At 46.9% G+C, this 23,117-nt stretch overlaps 1 protein-coding gene across 1 annotated transcript; it reads right to left on the reverse strand.

The window, feature by feature from the left end:
- Positions 1 to 9,323: 9,323 nt before the first annotated feature.
- On the reverse strand, positions 9,324 to 21,853 carry LOC124140614 (uncharacterized protein C19orf47-like). The gene is made up of 8 exons (XM_046508262.2): positions 21,815 to 21,853; positions 20,592 to 20,800; positions 19,622 to 19,712; positions 18,210 to 18,299; positions 17,913 to 18,022; positions 10,918 to 11,146; positions 10,382 to 10,627; positions 9,324 to 10,137 (listed from the first exon to the last, which is right to left on the reverse strand). The coding sequence occupies exons 1-8, from the start codon at positions 21,840 to 21,842 to the stop codon at positions 10,004 to 10,006; spliced, it is 1,137 nt and encodes a 378-aa protein (XP_046364218.2). The 5' UTR covers positions 21,843 to 21,853; the 3' UTR covers positions 9,324 to 10,003.
- Positions 21,854 to 23,117: the final 1,264 nt, after the last annotated feature.

Here is a 23,117-nt window from a genome sequence, read left to right on the forward strand (position 1 = left end):
AAGGACATTGTCTCGTCGTATGAGAATCTAGAGGAACCTCAATCTGTGCTTCAATGTGCTCTGCTTTATTTGAAAAAGATCGAACCACTTGCAACCTGTGACGACGTCCATGTTTGCCACTTAATAGAGTCTAGTGTGGAAGATTTCAGAAATTACTAGTGAGCATGAGCGACATGGTTCGTGAGAGGAGAAGAAAAACGGAACGGGGCAAAAACTTCGATGAGTTATTTGATGTTTCGAAGGCTGTTTCTTATGGGCAGTCAGTCGGGAGCGTCGCTAGTGACTTCGATCTACGTCACGTTACTCTGGCGCGCCATTGCAACAAAATTAAACTCAGTAAACCAGATCAACCTCCTCCAGAAATGGGATATAAACCTCACAACAAGGTATTTTCGAACGAAAACGAAATGGAACTTGTCAAATACCTGAAGCGCGCAGCAGATATATATTACGGATTAACCCTAAAAGATGTTAGGAAATTACCCTTTGAATGTGCAGTAGCGCATGGATTAAAATGTCCAGACGTTTGGAATGTGACCAAAATGGCGGACAGTGACTGGTTCGCAGCATTTATGAAGTGTAACAGCACACTAGCAATAAGAAAACCACAAGCCACTAGTCTGGCACGAGCTACTTCGTTCAACAAAGCAACTGTCGGCGAATTCTTTGACAATCTTGCTAAGATGCTGGAACTACCACTTTCCACCACAAAACTTCTACAACATGGACGAACCTGGTTTTACAACCGTACAGCGTCCGAATCACGTTATTGCCGAAAAAGGAAAGAAGCAAGTCGGCCCTCTGACATCACAAGAGAGGGGAACATTGGTCACATGCACAGTAGCAATTAATGCAAATGGGAACAGCATACCTCCCATGTTAATCTTCCCGAGAAAAAACTCCCTACGACGTTTTATAAGAGATGGACCGCCTGGATGTATGGGAACTGCGAATGGTTCAGGGTGGATCCAAGAAGACGACTACGTAGAATTTCTAAAGCACTTTCACAGCCATGCTAAACCAAGTAAAGACAACCCAGTTCTTCTCATACCATGATTCTCACCGTTCCATTCGATCTCGGAATTTCTGCAAAGAAATGGGCATTGTACTTCTTTCACTTCCGCCGCATACGTCCCATAAACTGCAGCCGCTTGACAGAGCCGTCTTTGGTCCCTTTAAAAAGGCTTCAAGCAGATGTTGCGATTCCTGGATGCTAAACCGTCCTGGTCAAACAATGACCATTTACAACATTCCTGAGATTGTCCGTGAAGCATTGGCCTTGGCGGCTACACCAAACAATATTAGGTCTGGACTTCGATGTACTGGGATTGTCCGTGAAGCATTGGCCTTGGCGGCTACACCAAACAATATTAGGTCTGGACTTCGATGTACTGGGATTGTCCGTGAAGCATTAGCCTTGGCGGCTACACCAAACAATATTAGGTCTGGACTTCGATGTACTGGGATTGTCCGTGAAGCATTGGCCTTGGCGGCTACACCAAACAATATTAGGTCTGGATTTCGATGTACTGAGATTGTCCGTGAAGCATTGGCCTTGGCGGCTACACCAAACAATATTAGGTCTGGACTTCGATGTACTGAGATTGTCCGTGAAGCATTGGCCTTGGCGGCTACACCAAACAATATTATGTCTGGACTTCGATGTACTGAGATTGTCCGTGAAGCATTGGCCTTGGCGGCTACACCAAACAATATTATGTCTGGACTTCGATGTACTGGGATTGTCCGTGAAGCATTGGCCTTGGCGGCTACACCAAACAATATTATGTCTGGACTTCGATGTACTGAGATTGTCCGTGAAGCATTGGCCTTGGCGGCTACACCAAACAATATTATGTCTGGACTTCGATGTACTGGGATTGTCCGTGAAGCATTGGCCTTGGCGGCTACACCAAACAATATTAGGTCTGGATTTCGATGTACTGAGATTGTCCGTGAAGCATTGGCCTTGGCGGCTACACCAAACAATATTATGTCTGGACTTCGATGTACTGGGATTGTCCGTGAAGCATTGGCCTTGGCGGCTACACCAAACAATATTAGGTCTGGATTTCGATGTACTGAGATTGTCCGTGAAGCATTGGCCTTGGCGGCTACACCAAACAATATTATGTCTGGACTTCGATGTACTGAGATTGTCCGTGAAGCATTGGCCTTGGCGGCTACACCAAACAATATTAGGTCTGGATTTCGATGTACTGAGATTGTCCGTGAAGCATTGGCCTTGGCGGCTACACCAAACAATATTATGTCTGGACTTCGATGTACTGGGATTGTCCGTGAAGCATTGGCCTTGGCGGCTACACCAAACAATATTAGGTCTGGATTTCGATGTACTGAGATTGTCCGTGAAGCATTGGCCTTGGCGGCTACACCAAACAATATTATGTCTGGACTTCGATGTACTGGGATTGTCCGTGAGAATTGGCCTTGGCGGCTACACCAAACAATATTAGGTCTGGATTTCGATGTACTGAGATTGTCCGTGAAGCATTGGCCTTGGCGGCTACACCAAACAATATTATGTCTGGACTTCGATGTACTGGGATTGTCCGTGAAGCATTGGCCTTGGCGGCTACACCAAACAATATTAGGTCTGGATTTCGATGTACTGAGATTGTCCGTGAAGCATTGCCCTTGGCGGCTACACCAAACAATATTATGTCTGGACTTCGATGTACTGAGATTGTCCGTGAAGCATTGGCCTTGGCGGCTACACCAAACAATATTAGGTCTGGATTTCGATGTACTGAGATTGTCCGTGAAGCATTGGCCTTGGCGGCTACACCAAACAATATTATGTCTGGACTTCGATGTACTGGGATTGTCCGTGAAGCATTGGCCTTGGCGGCTACACCGAACAATATTAGGTCTGGATTTCGATGTACTGAGATTGTCCGTGAAGCATTGCCCTTGGCGGCTACACCAAACAATATTAGGTCTGGATTTCGATGTACTGAGATTGTCCGTGAAGCATTGGCCTTGGCGGCTACACCAAACAATATTATGTCTGGACTTCGATGTACTGGGATTGTGCCTTACAATAGGGACATATTTGAAGATGCAGAGTTTGCCCCATCCCACGTTACAGATCGATTTAATCCTATTGCAGATGGGCGTGCTTTTGGGATGCAACGAACTCTGGACAAACCCGTCCCTGATACAACAGCTGTTCCTGATGATCCTATCTGTCTGACTTCAGCTGTTCCTAGTGATCCTGTCCCTGGGACTTCAGCTGTTCCTGATGATCCTGTCCCTGGGACCTCAGCTGCTTCCGATGATCCTATCCCTGGGAGTTCAGGTCCAAATCAGTTCTCGCCAGAAGCTGTTAAACCATTTCCGAAGGCAAAGCCCCCTAAACAACAAAAGGGAGGACGAAAAAGAAAGAAATCCCAAATCCTTCCTGACACGCCTGTCCAGTGGATCTTGATAGAAGAGAAACTAAAGGCAAAAGAAAAGAAGAAACCAAAGCCAAAACTAAAACGTCTGGCGTTTAAACAAAGGAAGAAGCCCGTTAAGTACGATTCTGACAGTGATTCTGATTCAGAAATGAACATTTGCTTGGTTTGTTGTGACAAGTTTTCAAATAGTCGTCCAGGTGAAGATTGGGTACAATGTTCTTCATGCAAGTATTGGGCTCATGAAGAGTGTACATCAAAACAAGGATTCTTCACTTGTCAGAACTGTCAGGCAGATGATGGTGAAAGATGAATGTACATTTGTTTCCAGTTCAAACAAAGTTAATTCGTTTCATCGTTCTATTTAAGTGTATTTTCAATATTAAACGGTTTGTTACATTTGACCCTTCTGTGTTACATTTGATCCATCCACCCGTTACAACTGACCCATGGTTGGGTACGACTGTAACACTTGCTAGCATCGCCTGTCATCCGAACTAATACTGTAACGACGGGACATGGAACCTCACATGATACTGAATTTTAACTTGAAACCAACTTGACGAGAGTTTTCCTGGTGTTGATTTGCATTAATTTAAGTTGCAAATGTTACATTTGTCCCCGGCCTCCCCTACAACAGACGGGAAGGATGTCTCTTCCTATGCCATGGTACAGGGTGCAGCAGAGATGAAGTGTGGCAGGGAGAACCAAGAGAGGACCCCTGTCCTGGATGTCATGAACGTGACGTTGGAAACACCAGAAGTGATCCAGAGAATCCACGATATGATGATGACCGACCGATGAATGGCTGACCGTCATATTGCTAGTTCAGTAAGCATTTCCCCAGGAGAGTGGGTGAGTGAGTGAGTTGGGTTTAACGCCGCTTTTAACAGTGTTCCAGTTATATCGCGTCGTGTCAGCTTAATGTGGGAGGAAAGCCCAAAGTGATGCAGGTCTCAGACGTTTACCACTTCGGTGAAACCCACGAGCACAAGTATGGTGCTGACAAACCTAGAAACATAATCGGGGCGAACCGGGATTCGAACCCACAACCATAGGTTTCTGGCGTGCCCAAGGGACCACTTCCAGTCTGAGTCCAAACAACAATCAAAACAGTGGAAGCATTTGACATCACCAAAGAAGGCGGCCCGTGAAGATCCGGGGTAGAATAGGTCTTCAGCAATCCATGCTTGCCGTATAAGGCGACTATGTTTGTCGTAAGAGGCGACTAACGGGATCGGGTGGTCAACTCGCTGACTTGGTTGATGCATGTCATCGTATCCCAATTGCGTAGATCGATGCTCATGTTGTCAATCACTGGATTGTCTGGTCCAGACTCGATTATTTACAGACCACCGTCATATAGCTGGAATATTGCTGAGTGCGGCGTTAAACAACAAACACTAAACAAAACAAACCAAAGAAGGCAAGGACTGTCACATCAACTGGATAGGTCACGGAACCCCGGTGGTCTATCTTTAAGAAGGCCGGAAAATAAACGGAGCATATTATGCTGCACGTTTGAGACAATTACTGGGTTAAATTAAGACTAAGAGACGTGGAAAACTGAGAAAAGGTATGCTCTTCCACCGGGACTATGCGCCAGTGTACAAAACAGTCATTGCCATAGCCACCACCCAACAGTGTGGCTTTGAACTCCTTCAGCGCCCAGTTTATTCTCCTGATCTGGCTCCGTCAGACTTCCACCTGTTCCCAAACATGAAGAAAACTTTAGACCCATTTCGACTCGAATGATGATGTCATCACGTCTTTGCAACCGCCAGTGCCGTAGCCAGCCGGGGGGTCAGGGAGGGCAGTTGCCCCCTAGATTTTTTATAGAAAACAGTTTTATTTGAATCAAGTTGGGGACAAGTGATACTTGTACAAATATTTGTGCCTTGTTCTACCCTTTCTTTCCTCGATGTATCGGCCAGTATATAACTGTGTTCATATAAATTTTATTCTGAAATTTAAAAATGCATCTTTCAATATATATTCATGAAGACATCTCCTCGACTTTAAGGTGATGCACGGCGCAGTTTGGATGTTTGCGTGTTTTGGGGGACCACGATACTCACACACGTGTTCTTTTGTAAAATGTGAACAGCACACAATGATTGTGTCCAGGAGTCGTACGTTTCGCCCTCGAATGGTTGCTCAGGGTGATGACGGAAGACAAAACTCAGGGGTGAAGTGTAAGACGACAGTAGCCATGTTTATTGATGATGGGTTGAAATGAGTCGAAAGGGTACGGGTTGATAATTAAATAGCGCGACAGAACGCACTCCGGGACCGAGTGCGGAGACCCAATCTATCACTTACAGAAGTCGGACGGCGATTCTTCGTTGTAGACGTGGTCGTTAGTGAGGCGGCGGCCACAAGAAGCCGCTTCTGTCGATGATCTGGGCCCGCCTTCTGCCCGACACTGTCAGTCAGGTTTTGTAGATATGGGTATTAAGTCACGTGGTGCAAGGTCAGTGACCCATGTACATGTACATACGTCACATCCGGCGACGTAAGGGGGTGTTCTTTGACACTTACAGATAGCGCTGGGTGCTGCCCAGAGGGCGCTTATGATTAGAGGGGACACGCCGAATGTTTGTATACGAAGAGGATAGAATTTCGGTGCACTTTGGAAACATATTAAAACAGTTAGGAATTTTTGATAAATGAAGTTTTAATGAAAAGTATTGAAATGGTTTGCGCTATAACAATGGTTTAGGTGCTCATAAAACACTTTTCTTTAACCATAAATAACGCTTACACAAAGCCACGGCTTTAAGCCAACATCTACTGCTGCAAACAGGAGTGGCGCAAAACGAAGTTGCCAGACATTTAAATCGAAACAATATCATCTCTTTTGGGACGTTATCCACACTAGTGCAACACTCGTGACTTGCCATGGGCCAATCGTCCACACATGACATCACGTCGACAAGACAACCACTTTCGGTTGGTGCTTCTACGGAATTTATACTAAACTGCCACATTAACAGCTCGGACAATTCCTGGGTTGAGACCAATTAGTGGCAGAGCAGTACGCAAGCTGTTGAGGGAGCACAACATCTAGCACTACGCCACATTGTGCTTCCATGGAAGACAAGCCTGTGACAGTGAGTGGCCAGGTTTCATCTACATAGCTCTCCTAGTCGTGCAAGGGTCTACCGGTATCCAGAAAATTTTAGCTACGCCTGCATTACTTAAAAGCCGTCAGTTTTGGGTAGGAAGTGTAATGTTTGTTTGTTTTGTAACGAGGCACTCAGCAATATTCCAGCTATATGACGGCGGTCTGTAAATAATCGAGTCATGACCAGACAACTCAGTGATTGACATCGACCACCGATCTAGCTAACGACATACCACGCCATACATCAACCATGTCAATGAGCCTGACCACCCCATCCCGTTAGTCTCCTCTTACGACAAGCACAGTCGCCTTTTACAGAAAGCAATGATTGCTGAAGACCTATACCACCCCGAATCTTCATAGGTGTCATATTAAAAGATAAACATGTTATTTGGTCAAAGTCAAATGTTCTGTTTTATATGGGTTTTTTTTCTCACTGACCTTGGTTAGAACACAATAGTGTCACTGCTGCAGACGAAGTATTTCTGATGTGAAACACCAATTCTGTATTTTCAGATAAAAAAGTACTTCATCATATGTACACAATAGGATATATGGACATACTGGGGTGCATCACAACAGTGCTTCCACATACCTGTACAGGGGAGTGTTAGTGACTGGGTTTTCCTACATAACAATAACTACAAAATATGTGAAGAGTGAGTGAGTGAGTTGGGTCTGGAACTGCTGTTCACAATAGACATGATATATGACACTAACTGGATCATAGAAATGACACAACACATTACAGCATTTCCCTGTTGTCTTTAATGAGAAAATATTGCTACAATATTATCTCACAAATAAAATTTCATAAATACAAAATGAAAGTAAAATTACATTCTGCACTACTCCCTGTGAATTATTGCTGACAATATCCTGCATCATTTCCTGGTTCCAGGCAAGATTTGACTACAGCATCCAGCATCTTGGAAACCATTTCATTGCTTTATTTCTTATTAACCATGGAAACAGCACAGTCCGAGCAACACTGAGGTAAGATTCCACTTCAATCCTCTGCCTCCACACAGTGGCGGTCCGAGTCCACAGCACACAGGTACATACTGCCCCCCTCTCACACCATGCCATATTTCTTTTGTCTAACACATGTCCTTTTGTCTCACCACCCGCTCTCATGCATCCGCAGGAGCTCATTCCTCCCAACTGCAGGTAACCCCTCCCAACACACCAAGATCATTCTTCCTTACTAACCCCTCCCCACACATGTGAGATCATTCTTCCTTACTAACCCCTCCCCACACATGTGAGATCATTCTTCCTTACTAACCCCTCCCCACACACACACGTGAGATCATTCTTCCTTACTAACCCCTCCCCACACACACACGTGAGATCATTCTTCCTTACTAACCCCTCTCCCCACACACGTGAGATCATTCTTCCTTACTAACTCCTCCCCTCCCCCCCACACGAGATAATTCTTTCTTACTAACCCCTCCCCCCACACATGAGATCATTCTTTCTTACTAACCCCTCCCCTCCCCCCCACACGAGATAATTCTTTCTTACTAACCCCTCCCCCCACACACGAGATAATTCTTTCTTACTAACTCCTCCCCCCACACATGAGATAATTCTTCCTTACTAACTCCTCCCCTCCCCCCTACACGAGATAATTCTTTCTTACTAACTCCTCCCCCCACACACGAGATAATTCTTTTTTACTAACCCCTCCCCCCACACGAGATCATTCTCCCTTACTAACCCCTCCCCCCACACATGAGATCATTCTTCCTTACTAACCCCTCCCCCACATGTGAGATCATTCTTCCTTACTGACTCCTCCCCCCACACACACACACACGAGATCATTCTTCCTTACTAAACCCTCTCCCACACACGAGATCATTCTTCCTTACTAACCCCTCCCCCCACATACACATGAGATCATTCTTCCTTACTAACCCCTCCCCCACACTTGAGATCATTCTTCCTTACTAACTCCTCCCCTCCCCCCCACACGAGATCCTTCTCCCATACTAACCCCTCCCCCACACGTGAGATCATTCTTCCTTACTAACCCCTCTCCCCACACACGTGAGATCATTCTTCCTTACTAACTCCTCCCCTCCCCCCCACACGAGATAATTCTTTCTTACTAACCCCTCCCCCCACACATGAGATCATTCTTTCTTACTAACCCCTCCCCTCCCCCCACACGAGATAATTCTTTCTTACTAACCCCTCCCCCCACACACGAGATAATTCTTTCTTACTTACTCCTCCCCCCACACATGAGATAATTCTTCCTTACTAACTCCTCCCCTCCCCCCCCACACGAGATAATTCTTTCTTACTAACTCCTCCCCCCACACACGAGATAATTCTTTCTTACTAACCCCTCCCCCCACACGAGATCCTTCTCCCTTACTAACCCCTCCCCCCACACATGAGATCATTCTTCCTTACTAACCCCTCCCCCACATGTGAGATCATTCTTCCTCACTGACTCCTCCCCCCCCCACACACACACGAGATCATTCTTCCTTACTAAACCCTCCCCCACACACGAGATCATTCTTCCTTACTAACCCCTCCCCCCACATACACATGAGATCATTCTTCCTTACTAACCCCTCCCCCACACGTGAGATCATTCTTCCTTACTAACTCCTCCCCTCCCCCCCACACGAGATCCTTCTCCCATACTTACCCCTCCCCCACACGTGAGATCATTCTTCCTTAATAACTCCTCCCCCTCCACACACGAGAACATTCTTCCTAACTGACCCTCCCCCCCCCCCAACCACCACCACACACACACACACACACGTGAGATCATTCTTCCTTACTAACCCCTCCCCACACACGAGATCATTCTCCCTTCCTAACCCCTCACCACACACACACGTGCGATTATTCTTCCTTACCAACCCCTCCCCTCACACAGGTGAAATCATTCATCCTACCTTACCTGTCTCTCCCTCAACCTCTTTCCCTTTGGTTCACACAGGTGAAATCATTCATACTACCTTACCTGTCTCTCCCTCGATCTATTTCCTTCCCCCTCCCCTCACACAGGTGAAATCATTCATCCTACATAACCTGTCCCTCCCTCGACCTCTTTCCCCACGGCTCACACAGGTGAAATCATTCATGCTTCCTTGTCACACATATTAGCAAATTCTCTATCACTAGGCCACTGCGAGGCAGTTCATGTTGACCAGTACACTTACAACAGTGGGCTTCTGACGTCGAGCACCATCAACATGGACGGAGAGTGGTGGCTATCAGGACGGCACCCATTGCTCTCCAGACACCAGCTGCCTCACTATGTATTACCACAGAGGTCACGCCCCACTCAGCACAGGCAGGCGACACAGGGGCAAGGCTACCTCGCCCACACAGAAGGCCATCACTTGAGTTGCCAGTCTAGTAGATCACATTGTAAAGTCCATGACAGTCCCAGGGTCCTTTCAGTCACTGCACACTGTAGTCACGGTGTGGTGTGCTTTCTCCCCAGGCGGCCGAAGATCCCGGTCCGGACAACTGTCGGGGTGGAGGAAATGGTCACAGGCTGCTTCACTGGTGTGTCTTCACCAGTCTTGGGGCCGAGGCGAGACTTGATTCCTGTAACATGCAGGAGGGGTGTTGCCATGAGTGAGTGAGCAGAACCCTACCAGCAGACATCCTAACCATACTTGATTGATTGATTGATTGATTGATTGTACAACAGCATCCAGGTAATAATCAAGTCTGGCCCAGACAATCCAGACAATTGCTCGATTATCATCCACTTTTGGGGAGCGAGTATTTTTTTTCTATTAAAGTCATCAAGTTGAAGACAGGCCATCTTCAACAAGTCTTCACTTACCGTGAGAAGTAAGTCCACTGCTGCTTGTCACTGTGGCTTTCTGAGGGCCAAGTCGTACCGTCACCGACGGAGTTACCGGGGAGGTGGTTGAGGACGAAGTGGTTGTACTGCTTGCAATTTCTGTCTGCACCTTCTTCCCCAGTCGTTGTTTAATGGACAGATTTTCCGCAACATAATCTCGTGATAGAATCCCGGCTGTTGAGGCTGATGCTGGTGACGTTGTTGTCACCTCAGCTGTCTGGATCGCTGAGGACAAACAAACAAACAAACACAATAACATTTCCCTACAAGAAGCAATGTCACTGACTCATGCAAGCATTTCAAAACAACAGTATCTAAAATTTAACATCCTATTTTGAAAGCTACAGAAATTGATCACTCATTTTATAAAATAAAAATACTGTACCACTTGATATGTTACCATGTCCACAGTGATTCTACTAACCATCATGATACTGTTAATTGATACTGTCACACGAGTCAAACTTTACACATTTACCAAAACAATCTACTAAACCCGTCACTGGCATACTCACTGATTTTCTTCCGGACAGCCAGTTTGCGGGCTGCTGCTGACAATGCAGCTGCCTTCTTGGACATCGATGTGACCTTGACCTTCTTAGGAGGCGACTTGAGTACTCCAGCATATTCCAGCACGGATTCGATGACATCATCACTGTCATCTTCGTCTTCACCCAATACTGACGTCGACGATGCTGGCCTCTTGACTGTTGATTTGTCTCCCAGACGATTAAACACTGAACCCTAGAAGTCACCAAAATATAATCATAATAATATCGCTGGTTAATGAGTCCATATTGACTAATACTAAAATTGTAAATTTTACATTAAAAACTTATCCAATCTCACACTATGGATTTCTTGCTTCTTCTTTCGATCCTATGTGGAAACGTGCTTGAACAATGTTTCCAGCTTCTAAAAACAAATCACCCGAACAGATCGGCACCAACTGGAACAACAAGTGAAAGTGCAGGAGATGAGGAACAACTGGCGGTTGATGATCGGGAAGCTCTAGGATCGTCAACGGCTGGCGCTGTCGAGGTTGGCTGGTCATGTCAATGGCAGTAAGTAAAGTATGCCGAACAGCCCGCGATAGGTCTGTCTGTACTGATTCCAACAAAAGCAGGTTTGTTACCACTCAGAAAAAAGTCCTGACATGTGCTATGCAAAACATCCCTGCGCGTCGATGATCGTAAGTGCTCTAGAGCATGCAAACCGGTCTATATTCTTGCCTAGCACTTTGGAGTAGAACACCACACACACCCATCACAGGACAAAACAGGGGGAACTGTATAGCAGAAGAACAAAAAAGTCATCCCAAGTTCAGAAGAGATAACGGTGTACATGCAGCCAGTTCACCTGTAGAGAGTATCACATGACCGGTGCATTAGCAAGTTGATCGCTGTAATATCTGATGCATGTAAATAATCTGTTGATTGCACTAGTAAAAATGCAGCAAGAGATCCAGTCGATCTTCATTCACTTGATCTGGATCGTTTATAAGTTGGAAATCTTACTGAGCCACAGATTAAACTAACGCCGAGGAGAGAGACCGGTGATTTCATGAGGTAGGTAAGAGAGGGGGATGCCAATGTAGGCTGACTTATCTCCAAACCGACAGAGTTAATCCAATCAAGGCGATGCGGAGGCTGGATCTGGATGTGGCATCGTGGTTCTGGGTTGGAAGATCGCCAGGGAAGACAAGAGATGAAGCTCCCAGCAAAGGGGAATCGTGATTCTACCATCCTGTCACGTGATTCAGGGGTCCCATGAGAGTGCAACTGCGCATGCGTAGACCAGTGTGACCTTGTGGCGTAGACAGAACAACACTGAAATTATCTTGCTCGGTATACATTTCGTTCTCTGATTTTCTGAGGATAATTGGTTGCCAATTACTAATTTCTTTGCCGATCCCGAGGTGATCGCATTAATGAACGTTTTACCGTTTGACAACCTGCGAAGTTGTCAGAATTTCCACTTGAATATTGATCTACCTCATGGTTGACTGTGTCGGCAGCCATCATAGGGCACGACGTTCAGAATACAATCCCTGCGGAGGACAATCTAAATCCAAGGGAAAATCTAAAGCAGAGACGTCCACTTCTACAAGCTATTCAAGCTCTAAACCCTCCTCGTTTGGAGGACAGTGTAGCTAATGCGAGAACTTCGCAATCAGTAACAGAAATGGCACTAATGCTCGACGAACTAAAGAAAATGTTGGTGGGGCTTTCACAACTGGGGACTCGTTCAAATCAATAGAACAGAAACTTGAACGTGAACAAGTTACCCCCTATGGAGAGGACAATTACTTTCCGGATTAGGAGTTGGGTCATGATTATCCAAGATGGTGGGAGGAACAATCTATGCAGGAGACGATGAGGGAATCGATGAGGGAATCGATGAGGGAATCGATGAGGGAGGCGAAGTGAGAGGGGTGTCGAAGTGATGGTGATCAAGGGGCTAGTCCCAATAAGAGCACCAGTTATCAGCATGCGAGTGGAAATCAGGATAACACGATGCATAAGGGAAACCACACCAGTGATGATACAGATTCAAGCGTGGAAGAAAGACGTGGGGGGTCTCCATAATCACTATAATGAGAGGGATCCCAAGCACTAAAGTCCTGTTGATGATGATAATCGTAAGAGAGGGAACGATCCCGTTGACGACGTCAATCTGTGTCATTAGATATGGCAGGGGTGGTCATGTGATCACATCGTGTAGATCGCTAAGCATGGGATTACAGTGCGTGACCCATTTGCATGGATGGTGACCATGGTGATTCTGGGCTGTGTTCAGGTGATTTGTTTTTAGAAGCTGGAAACTTGTTCAAGAATGTTTTGATAAGGGATTGAAAGAAGCAAGAAATGCATATTGTGTGATAGAATGAGTTAAAAGATTTATTATTCTGAATGTGTATAGATAAAAATCACCAAAGTAGACATGCAATTAATCAATTTAGAGCTAAATATGGACTAGGCTGATGTTTACATGTTTAAAATTCACTTTTCTGACCTCATTTTCCATCTTAACCAAGGTAATCTTAGTAAATGTAAATGTAAACAGTACTAATTTAGTTTGTTTAAGTGTGTGTGTGTGTGTGTGTGTGAGGAGGGTCAGGGTAGTGATCACCTGTGGGAGGGGGGGTCAGGGTAGTGATCGATCATCTGTGGGAGGGGGGTCAGGGTAGTGTTCATCTGTGGGAGGAGGGTTAAGGTGGTGATCGCCTAGGGAGGTTGGTCAGGGTAGTGATCACCTGTGGGAGGATGGCCAGGGTAGTGATCACCTGTGGGAGGAGGGTCAGGGTAGTGACCACCTGTGGGAGGATGGACAAGGTAGTGATCACCCATGGGAGGGGGGTCAGGGTAGTGATCACCTGTGGGAGGAGGGTCAGGGTAGTGATCACCTGTGGTGGTTGGACAGGGTAGTGATCACCTGTGGGAGGAGGGTCAGGGTAGTGATCACCTGTGGGAGGAGGGTTAAGGTGGTGATCGCCTATGGAGGTTGGTCAGGGTAGTGACCACCTGTGGGAGGATGGACAGGGTAGTGATCACCTGTGGGAGGGGGGTCAGGGTAGTGATCACCTGTGGGAGGATGGACAGGGTAGTTTTCACCTGTGGGAGGAGGGTTAAGGTGGTGATCGCCTAGGGAGGTTGGTCAGGGTAGTGACCACCTGTGGGAGGATGGACAGGGTAGTGTTCACCTGTGTGAGGAGGGTTAAGGTGGTGATCGCCTAGGGAGGTTGGTCAGGGTAGTGACCTCCTGTGGGAGGATGGACAGGGTAGTGATCACCTGTGGGAGGGGGGTCAGGGTAGTGATCACCTGTGGGAGGAGGGTTAAGGTGGTGATCACCTGTGGGAGGTTGGTCAGGGTAGTGACCACCTGTGGGAGGATGGACAGGGTAGTGATCACCTGTTGGAGGGGGGTCAGGGTAGTGATCACCTGTGGGAGGATGGACAGGTAGTGTTCACCTGTGGGAGGAGGGTTAAGGTGGTGATTGCCTAGGGAGGTTGGTCAGGGTAGTGACCACCTGTGGGAGGATGGACAGGGTAGTGTTCACCTGTGGGAGGAGGGTTAAGGTGGTGATCGCCTAGGGAGGTTGGTCAGGGTAGTGACCACCTGTGGGAGGATGGACAGGGTAGTGATCACCCATGGGAGGGGGGTCAGGGTAGTGATCACCTGTGGGAGGAGGGTCAGGGTAGTAACCACCTGTGGGAGGATGGCCAGGGTAGTGATCACCTGTGGAGGTTGGACAGGGTAGCTATCACCTGTGGGAGGGTGGTCAGGGTAGTGATCACCTGTGGGAGGAGGGTCAGGATAGTGATCACCTGTGGGAGGAGGGTCAGGGTAGTGACCACCTGTGGGAGGATGGACAAGGTAGTGATCACCCATGGGAGGGGGGTCAGGGTAGTGATCGCCTGTGGGAGGAGGGTCATGGTAGTGATCACCTGTGGTGGTTGGACAGGGTAGTGATCACCTGTGGAGGTTGGACAGGGTAAAGTTCACCTGTGGGAGGATGGCCAGGGTAGTGATCACCTGTGGGAGGGGTGTCAGGTCAGTGATCACCTGTGGAGAGGGTCAGGGTAGCAATCACCTGTCGGAGGAGGGTCAGGGTAGTGATCACCTGTGGAAGATGGGCTAGGGTCGTGATAACCTATGGGAGGAGGGACAGGGTAGTGATCACCTGTGGAGGAAGGTTAAGTGGTGACCTACTGTTGGAGGAGGGTCAGGGTAGTGATAACCTGTGGGAGGAGAATTAAGGTGGTGATCACCTGGGGAGGGGGGTCAGGGTACTGATCACCTGTGGAGAGGGTCAGGGTAGCAATCACCTGTGGGAGGGGGCTCAGGGTAGTGAAAACCTGTGGAGGTTGGACAGGGTAGTGATCACCTGTGGAGAAGGTCAGGGTAGTGATCACCTGTGGGATGGGGGTTAAGGTGGTGATCACCTGTGGGAGGAGGGACAGGGTAGTGATCACCTGTGGGAGGAGGGTTAAGGTGGTGATCACCTGTGGAGAAGGTCAGGGTAGTGATCACCCATGGGAGGGGGGTCAGGGTAGTGATCACCTGTGGGAGGAGGGTCAGGGTAGTAACCACCTGTGGGAGGAGGGTCAGGGTAGTGATCACCTGTGGAGGTTGGACAGGGTAGCTATCACCTGTGGGAGGGTGGTCAGGGTAGTGATCACCTGTGGGAGGAGGGTCAGGGTAGTGATCACCTGTGGAGGAGGGTCAGGGTAGTGATCATCTGTGGGAGGAGGGTCAGGGTAGCGATCACCTGTAGGAGGAGGATCAGGGTAGTGATCATATTCGGGAGGAGGGTCAGGGTAGCGATCACCTGTGGGAGGAGGATCAGGGTATTGATCACCTGTGGGAGGAGGATCAGGGTATTGATCATCTTCGGGAGGAGGGTCAGGGTAGCGATCACCTGTAGGAGGGGGGTCAGGGTAGCAATCATCTGTGGGAGGAGGATCAGGGTAGCAATCACCTGTGGGAGGAGGATCAGGGTAGCGATCACCTGTGGGAGGAGGGTCAGGGTAGCGATCACCTGTGGGAGGAGGGTCAGGGTAGCGGTCACCTGTTGGAGGAGGGTCAGGGTAGTGACCACCTGTGGGAGGAGGATCAGGGTATTGATCATCTGTGGGAGGAGGATCAGGGTATTGATCACCTGTGGGAGGAGGATCAGGGTAGTGATCATCTGTGGGAGGAGGATCAGGGTAGTGATCATCTGTGGGAGGAGGAACAGGGTAGTGATCATCTGTATAGGATGGACAGGGTAGTGATCACCTTTGGAGAAGGTCAGAGTAGCGATCACCTGTGGGAGGAGGATCAGGGTAGTGATCATCTGTGGGAGGAGGGTCAGGGTAGCGATCACCTGTAGGAGGATCAGGGTAGTGATCATCTGTGGGAGGAGGGTCAGGGTAGCGATAGCCTGTAGGAGGAGGATCAGGGTAGTGATCATCTTCGGGAGGAGGGTCAGGGTAACAATCACCTGTGGGAGGAGGGTCAGGGTAGTGATCACCTGTAGGAGGAGGATCAGGGTAGTGATCATCTTCGGGAGGAGGGTCAGGGTAGTGATCACCTGTGGGAGGAGGGTCAGGGTAGTGATCACCTGTGGAGGAGGGTCAGGGTAGTGATCATCTGTGGGAGGAGGGTCAGGGTAGCGATCACCTGTAGGAGGAGGATCAGGGTAGTGATCATATTCGGGAGGAGGGTCAGGGTAGCGATCACCTGTGGGAGGAGGATCAGGGTATTGATCACCTGTGGGAGGAGGATCAGGGTATTGATCATCTTCGGGAGGAGGGTCGGGGTAGCGATCACCTGTAGGAGGGGGGTCAGGGTAGCAATCATCTGTGGGAGGAGGATCAGGGTAGCAATCACCTGTGGGAGGAGGATCAGGGTAGCGATCACCTGTGGGAGGAGGGTCAGGGTAGCGATCACCTGTGGGAGGAGGGTCAGGGTAGCGGTCACCTGTTGGAGGAGGGTCAGGGTAGTGACCACCTGTGGGAGGAGGATCAGGGTATTGATCATCTGTGGGAGGAGGATCAGGGTATTGATCACCTGTGGGAGGAGGATCAGGGTAGTGATCATCTGTGGGAGGAGGATCAGGGTAGTGATCATCTGTGGGAGGAGGAACAGGGTAGTGATCATCTGTATAGGATGGACAGGGTAGTGATCACCTTTGGAGAAGGTCAGAGTAGCGATCACCTGTGGGAGGAGGATCAGGGTAGTGATCATCTGTGGGAGGAGGGTCAGGGTAGCGATCACCTGTAGGAGGATCAGGGTAGTGATCATCTGTGGGAGGAGGGTCAGGGTAGCGATAGCCTGTAGGAGGAGGATCAGGGTAGTGATCATCTTCGGGAGGAGGGTCAGGGTAACAATCACCTGTGGGAGGAGGGTCAGGGTAGTGATCACCTGTAGGAGGAGGATCAGGGTAGTGATCATCTTCGGGAGGAGGGTCAGGGTAGCGATCACCTGTAGGAGGATCAGGGTAGTGATCATCTGTGGGAGGAGGGTCAGGGTAGTGATCATCTGTGGGAGGAGGGTCAGGGTAGCGATCACCTGTAGGAGGAGGATCAGGGTAGTGATCATCTTCGGGAGGAGGGTCAGGGTAGCAATCACCTGTGGGAGGAGGGTCAGGGTAGCGATCACCTGTAGGAGGAGGATCAGGGTAGTGATCATCTTCGGGAGGAGGGTCAGGGTAGTGATCACCTGTGGGAAGATGGGTTAGGGTAGTGATAACCTGTGGGAGGAGGGTTAAGGGGGTGATCACCTGGGGAGGGGGGTCAGGGTAGTGATCACCTGTGGAGGATGGACAGGGTAGTGATCACCTGTGGGAAGATGGGCTAGGGTCGTGATAACCTGTGGGAGGAGGGACAGGGTAGTGATCACCTGTGGGGGTTGTTTCAGGGTATTGATCACCTGTGGAGGAGGGTCAAGGCAGTGATCACCTGGGGAGAGGGGTCAGGGTAGTGATCACCTGGGGAGGGAGGCAGGGCAGAGGGGCCAGACTTACAGATGGTGAGGCACTCTTGAGAACCACATTCCCCAGTCCCGTCACTGTGACTTGCTGCGGTGAATCCACACCAAGACGCTCAAACACTGACGACCTCTTGGACAAAGAATCTGTACATAAAATCATAAGTAGATAAGATGCTTTTGTCCTAGCCATATCAATATTTGTTTTGGTTTTGTGCAACTGGTGAAGATTAGAATTTGTTTTATACTAATTTGAATGCAACATTTGCAAACAACTATTCTTTCTTTACATATACTGGATTACTGTACTGATGAAGGTGTTTGTTTGGCTGACCTGACACTTCAGGTTTGGGAGTTGGTATGTTCTTCATGGGTGCTGCTTCAGGGTCCTTGCCCAAGTAGTGGCCAACCATCCTAGCGGCAGCTGCAAAAACACAGACACTAGGATAAGTTACCCTAACACAGACACTATGGATAAGTTACCCTAACACAGACACGAGGATAAGTTACCCTAACACAGACACGAGGATAAGTTACCCTAACACAGACACTAGGATAAGTTACCCTAACACAGACACGAGGATAAGTTACCCTAACACAGACACGAGGATAAGTTACCCTAACACAGACACGAGGATAAGTTACCCTAACACAGACACTAGGATAAGTTACCCTAACACAGACACGAGGATAAGTTACCCTAACACAGACACTAGGGATACGTTACCCTAACACAGACACTAGGATAAGTTACCCTAACACAGACACTAGGAATATGTTACTCTAACACAGACACTAGGAATATGTTACTCTAACACAGACACTAGGAATACGTTACTCTAACACAGACACTAGGAACATGTTACTCTAACACAGACACTAGGATAAGTTACCCTAACACAGACACTAGGATAAGTTACCCTAACACAGACACAAGGATAAGTTACCCTAACACAGACACTAGGATAAGTTACCCTAACACAGACACTAGGAATACGTTACTCTAACACAGACACTAGGAACATGTTACTCTAACGCAGACACTAAGATAAGTTACCCTAACACAGGCACTAGGAATACGTTACCCTAACACAGACACTAGGAATATGTTACTCTAACGCAGACACTAGGAATATGTTACTCTAACACAGGCACTAGGAATATGTTACCCTAACATAGACACTAGGAATATGTTTCTCTAACACAGACACTAGGAATATGTTACTCTAACACAGACACCAGGAATAAGTTACCCTAACACAGACACTAGGAATATGTTACTCTAACAAAGACACAAGGATAAGTTACCCTAACACAGACACTAGGAATACGTTACACTAACACAGACACAAGGATAAGTTACCCTAACACAGACACTAGGAATACGTTACTCTAACACAGACACTAGGAATAAGTTACCCTAACACAGACACTAGGAATATGTTCAACTAATGTCAATTCTATAGTGCAAGTCCAATTAGATACCATGCCGCAACTTGACATGAATACCATACCCAGACAAAGTATACTGACTCCGAACCGACAAGTCCATGTTCTAGCCACTTAACATGGCAGGGTAACAACAAGTACCATTTTTTAACATCTTTTGGTATGACATGGCCAGGTGTCAAACCCACAACTTTCCGCTCTCCGGGCAGACGGTCTACCCTAAAGCCATGGAGGCGGTCAGTGTCCATCATGAGTCTTTGTCTGTAGCTCAGTCCTTGCAGCAGTTACCATGGTTACCTGTAGATCTGCGGGGCTGAGATGGACTGTTGTTGGAAGTACTTTGCGTGACAGCTGGACTTGCATTCTTCAGGACCTTATCACGAGCATCCTACATAAAAACATCAGTGACTACAAATTGTTCTCTTTTAAAAACATTTTTACAGTTATGAAACCAAAATGCCATTGAGAAAGTGGTCAAATGTAACAAATGTTATATTTGGGATAACACTTCCTTAGTAAAGTACAAATTCTCGTACTTTTAGGGTTGAATCCCATCCTGATGATGATCCAGGATTCGAACCCAAGCTCTTATTGTGAGGCACCTAATCCCCAGGACACAAAGTTAGTCATCTAATCCCCTCACCCACCATGGCCACCACAAACTGAAAGTCCAACAACTGGTAGTCTAGATCACATATTTTAGGTACCCCTCTGACAAGTGTAAATTTGTGCGACTCCCATGGCCGAAGCTATGAATACACAATGCCATTTAGAAAGTGGTCAAATGTAACAAATGTCATATATGGGATAACATCTCCTTAGAGAAGTACAAATTCTCGTACTTTTTCGGGTTGAGTCCCATAAGGGAATCGAACCCACACTCTTTGTGTGCTGGCGATTTGGTGCCTAGCTCTGCCTCACTCTGAGAGTGTGGGTTCGAATCCTGGATGGGACTCAACCCAAAACAGTACTAGAATTTGAACTTTACAAAGGAAGTGTTATCCCAGATATAACATTTGTTCACAGTTGACAGAACAACACGACAAGACAAAATGTTAATTAAATTTATAAAACCGTTAGGTTTCTCCTGTACATGCTTTGCTGCAAGCTTTTACCAAACAATATGAAAAAACATTTTCAGTTGTAAGATGTCACTTGTGCTGGTTGCAAGGCTCATATCATCCTACTATAACATTCCTCTGTCCATTTGTACTGGAATAGTTAAATTTTTGCTTTCTCTGGGATAAATGGTTCCCTCTGTTACTACCTGTGTGTGGACAGCCTTGGCATGTTTGAGGATGGCGATGACGTCACCAAGGCGACTGATGCCCATGTCAAGCAGGTATTCCTTGGACAGGTCCAGGAGCATGTCCCTCTGAATGCGATTATCATTGAACGCAACTGCATAGTTCGCTGAGTCTCCTGGAGGGACACCCGCATCAGTGAAAAACTTGATCCAGTAGGAAGTGCTATTTTCTGTTATAAAAGAAAATACAAACTATTAGAAATATGTTGTCATATCCTTTGCATGGTCAAAGATAGTGAACCTCATCAGTAATGCACCTGAGATTGCCAACAACACAACCATGATACAAGTTAAAGATACCTGTCAAAATAACACAGCAAATTAGCATGTTATCAACTGTCAAAAGTTTAAATGTATGAAAACCTTTTTGGACCATCTCTTATGTAGTTTTCTCTTTCTTTAAGGGATCACCAGGCTGTCCCAGTGGAAGCATCGTGTTATTCATCTACTATGCTGGCAAATTATTACCTCGACCCGCTTGACCTCGAAACGTACCAAATCATTACGTTTATAAGTGTGTTTTTTTTCTTTCTTTGTGATAATGATGGTACATCCACAAATATAGGTTCCTCTGGGGTTAACATTAGGCCTATACCTCTGATGGTTACTGTAAGAAACAAGTCGCCCATGGTTTCAACAGCCACCATCACAATGACATTGGTAAACCTTAGACTGCAGCACACTCAAAGCACGTCATTTGTTAGTATTTTAGTACGTTATTTTACATACTATCTCCACCACCTCCCCGCCATTAATACTGACATGTAGTAAACTTCAGATAACACAGCACAACTGATGTGGGCCTAGGTCTCATCATAACCATGGTAACAACCAATTCAGCAATGTGAAGACACAAGCGGTACAAATATAATTAGGCTCTAAAAATATTTCCCCGGTCCTGAGACTTACCTTAATATGTATATATAGGAGAGGAAACAAATAATATGATTAAAGATTGATGAAGACCGAAGTTAGAAGCTGATAAGTGATTACCGCTGTTCCGGTCGCAAAACTTACCGACCGATAACAAGACTTTCTAAGTCAGCTTTAACTTTACTGATACCAAGAACATATGTATGAAGGGTATGTGGTCGGGTATATTAAGCATAGAATAACACATTCTGAAATCTAAATGTTTATACTACAGGTTCAAGCCAACGTGTCCCAATCAATATATCGCATACCAGTTGAAGAAGACATGGACGACGCCATTTTTCTTGAATGTTAGTATTTACCTCCAGTTTCAATGGCAATGGTGTGCGCACTGCGGTCCCCAAACGAACAAGGTATGGGTTTCAAAGTGGAACACCTTTTCGGCATCGGCATTCTGTAAAAGCGCAACTTAGTTTTACACTGTAATGAAATTAAACTTGTCTGACGCCCCAGACTGGCGATGCCTGGTTTTGGTTTAACCACGGACCTATACAAGTCCGCGGTTTAACGAAAACCGATGTGCCGGCAATCTGTACGTACATCAGACACACAAATACAAATATGGAACTGCGGCTGGATCGTTACCAGCTGGTGACGCGAACATGGACTCCTGCTGTCTAACCAGGCTGCACATGCCACACGGTAGGTGGTTAACGTAATATGCTACTGATCCCGAAGACCCAGAAAAATACCTTCGTTTAATTTAAATACACCTATTTAATATCAAGTGGAAACTAATGGTGAACAATCTAAGTGTGAGTCGTCGTCTGCACAATTTGTCTTTTGAAAAGCAAACGTATATATATTGGTCAAATTGTCATGAGTTAGCTTTGAAGTATAAAATGTGAGTTAATTGCTGCAAAGAAATTATCCCATTGGAGATACCAACAGCCAACCTATTTTTGTTGACACATTTGAGATGCTCCACCCTACAAATATCTCTCTTGTCATCGGCAACTTGATCATGACGTGCTCGTGATATAAACCATTGGCGGGACTTGACCAAGTTCATTACAATCAGATGTTTTATAATGAGATTGGGACTTGACCATGACTTCATTATCTGGAGGCCGATGTTTTACAGCTGAAATACGGCTCACAGCGGCGTAAAACAACCCTCACTCACAGCAGTCCACTTAAACCACTGAAGGATCTAAATCTGAAGCAGCTGGCTGCTAGAGCTCCTGTAGGTCGGGAGTAGATTGTGGGGTCCAGCTAGCACTTTACACTTTACGGTATTATATATTCTATATCACAAATTAAATGTTTCCCACTCTCTTCAATGGTGTTCTTGCCAGTTTGCTGCAGATGAGGGACACTATAGCGAATCAAGGTTCGGGTTAGTAAAGGAGCATGGAACCCACCAATCACAGAATTGCTGGTTTTGTTTGAGAATATTGTTTAGTGTATATGGGATGAACATGGACAGGAAACACAGTCGATGTTAGAAGCGTCCATAAAATATTCCATAATGCACCAGCAGAGGAAGGTTGAACTAACGAGTTGTGTGGACTTCCACTGAAATACTCGGTGTACTGGCTTCAGTTAAGTGCA

The sequence above is a fragment of the Haliotis rufescens genome, unplaced genomic scaffold, assembly GCF_023055435.1.
Source record: "Haliotis rufescens isolate VD_foot unplaced genomic scaffold, xgHalRufe1.0.p SCAF_51, whole genome shotgun sequence".
NCBI classification, from domain to species: domain Eukaryota; kingdom Metazoa; phylum Mollusca; class Gastropoda; order Lepetellida; family Haliotidae; genus Haliotis; species Haliotis rufescens.

Bases quoted from the DNA above. Each gene is read 5' to 3' on its own strand.
- LOC124140614 (XM_046508262.2), bottom strand. From the start codon at position 21,842: ATGGCGTCGTCCATGTCTTCTTCAACTG. The intron at 19,713-20,591 runs GTAGTAACAGAG...GTTTTTATGTAG, and splicing joins CCAAGGCTGTCCACACACAG to GATGCTCGTGATAAGGTCCT. The intron at 10,138-10,381 runs GTAAGTGAAGAC...TGCATGTTACAG, and splicing joins CAGTGGACTTACTTCTCACG to GAATCAAGTCTCGCCTCGGC.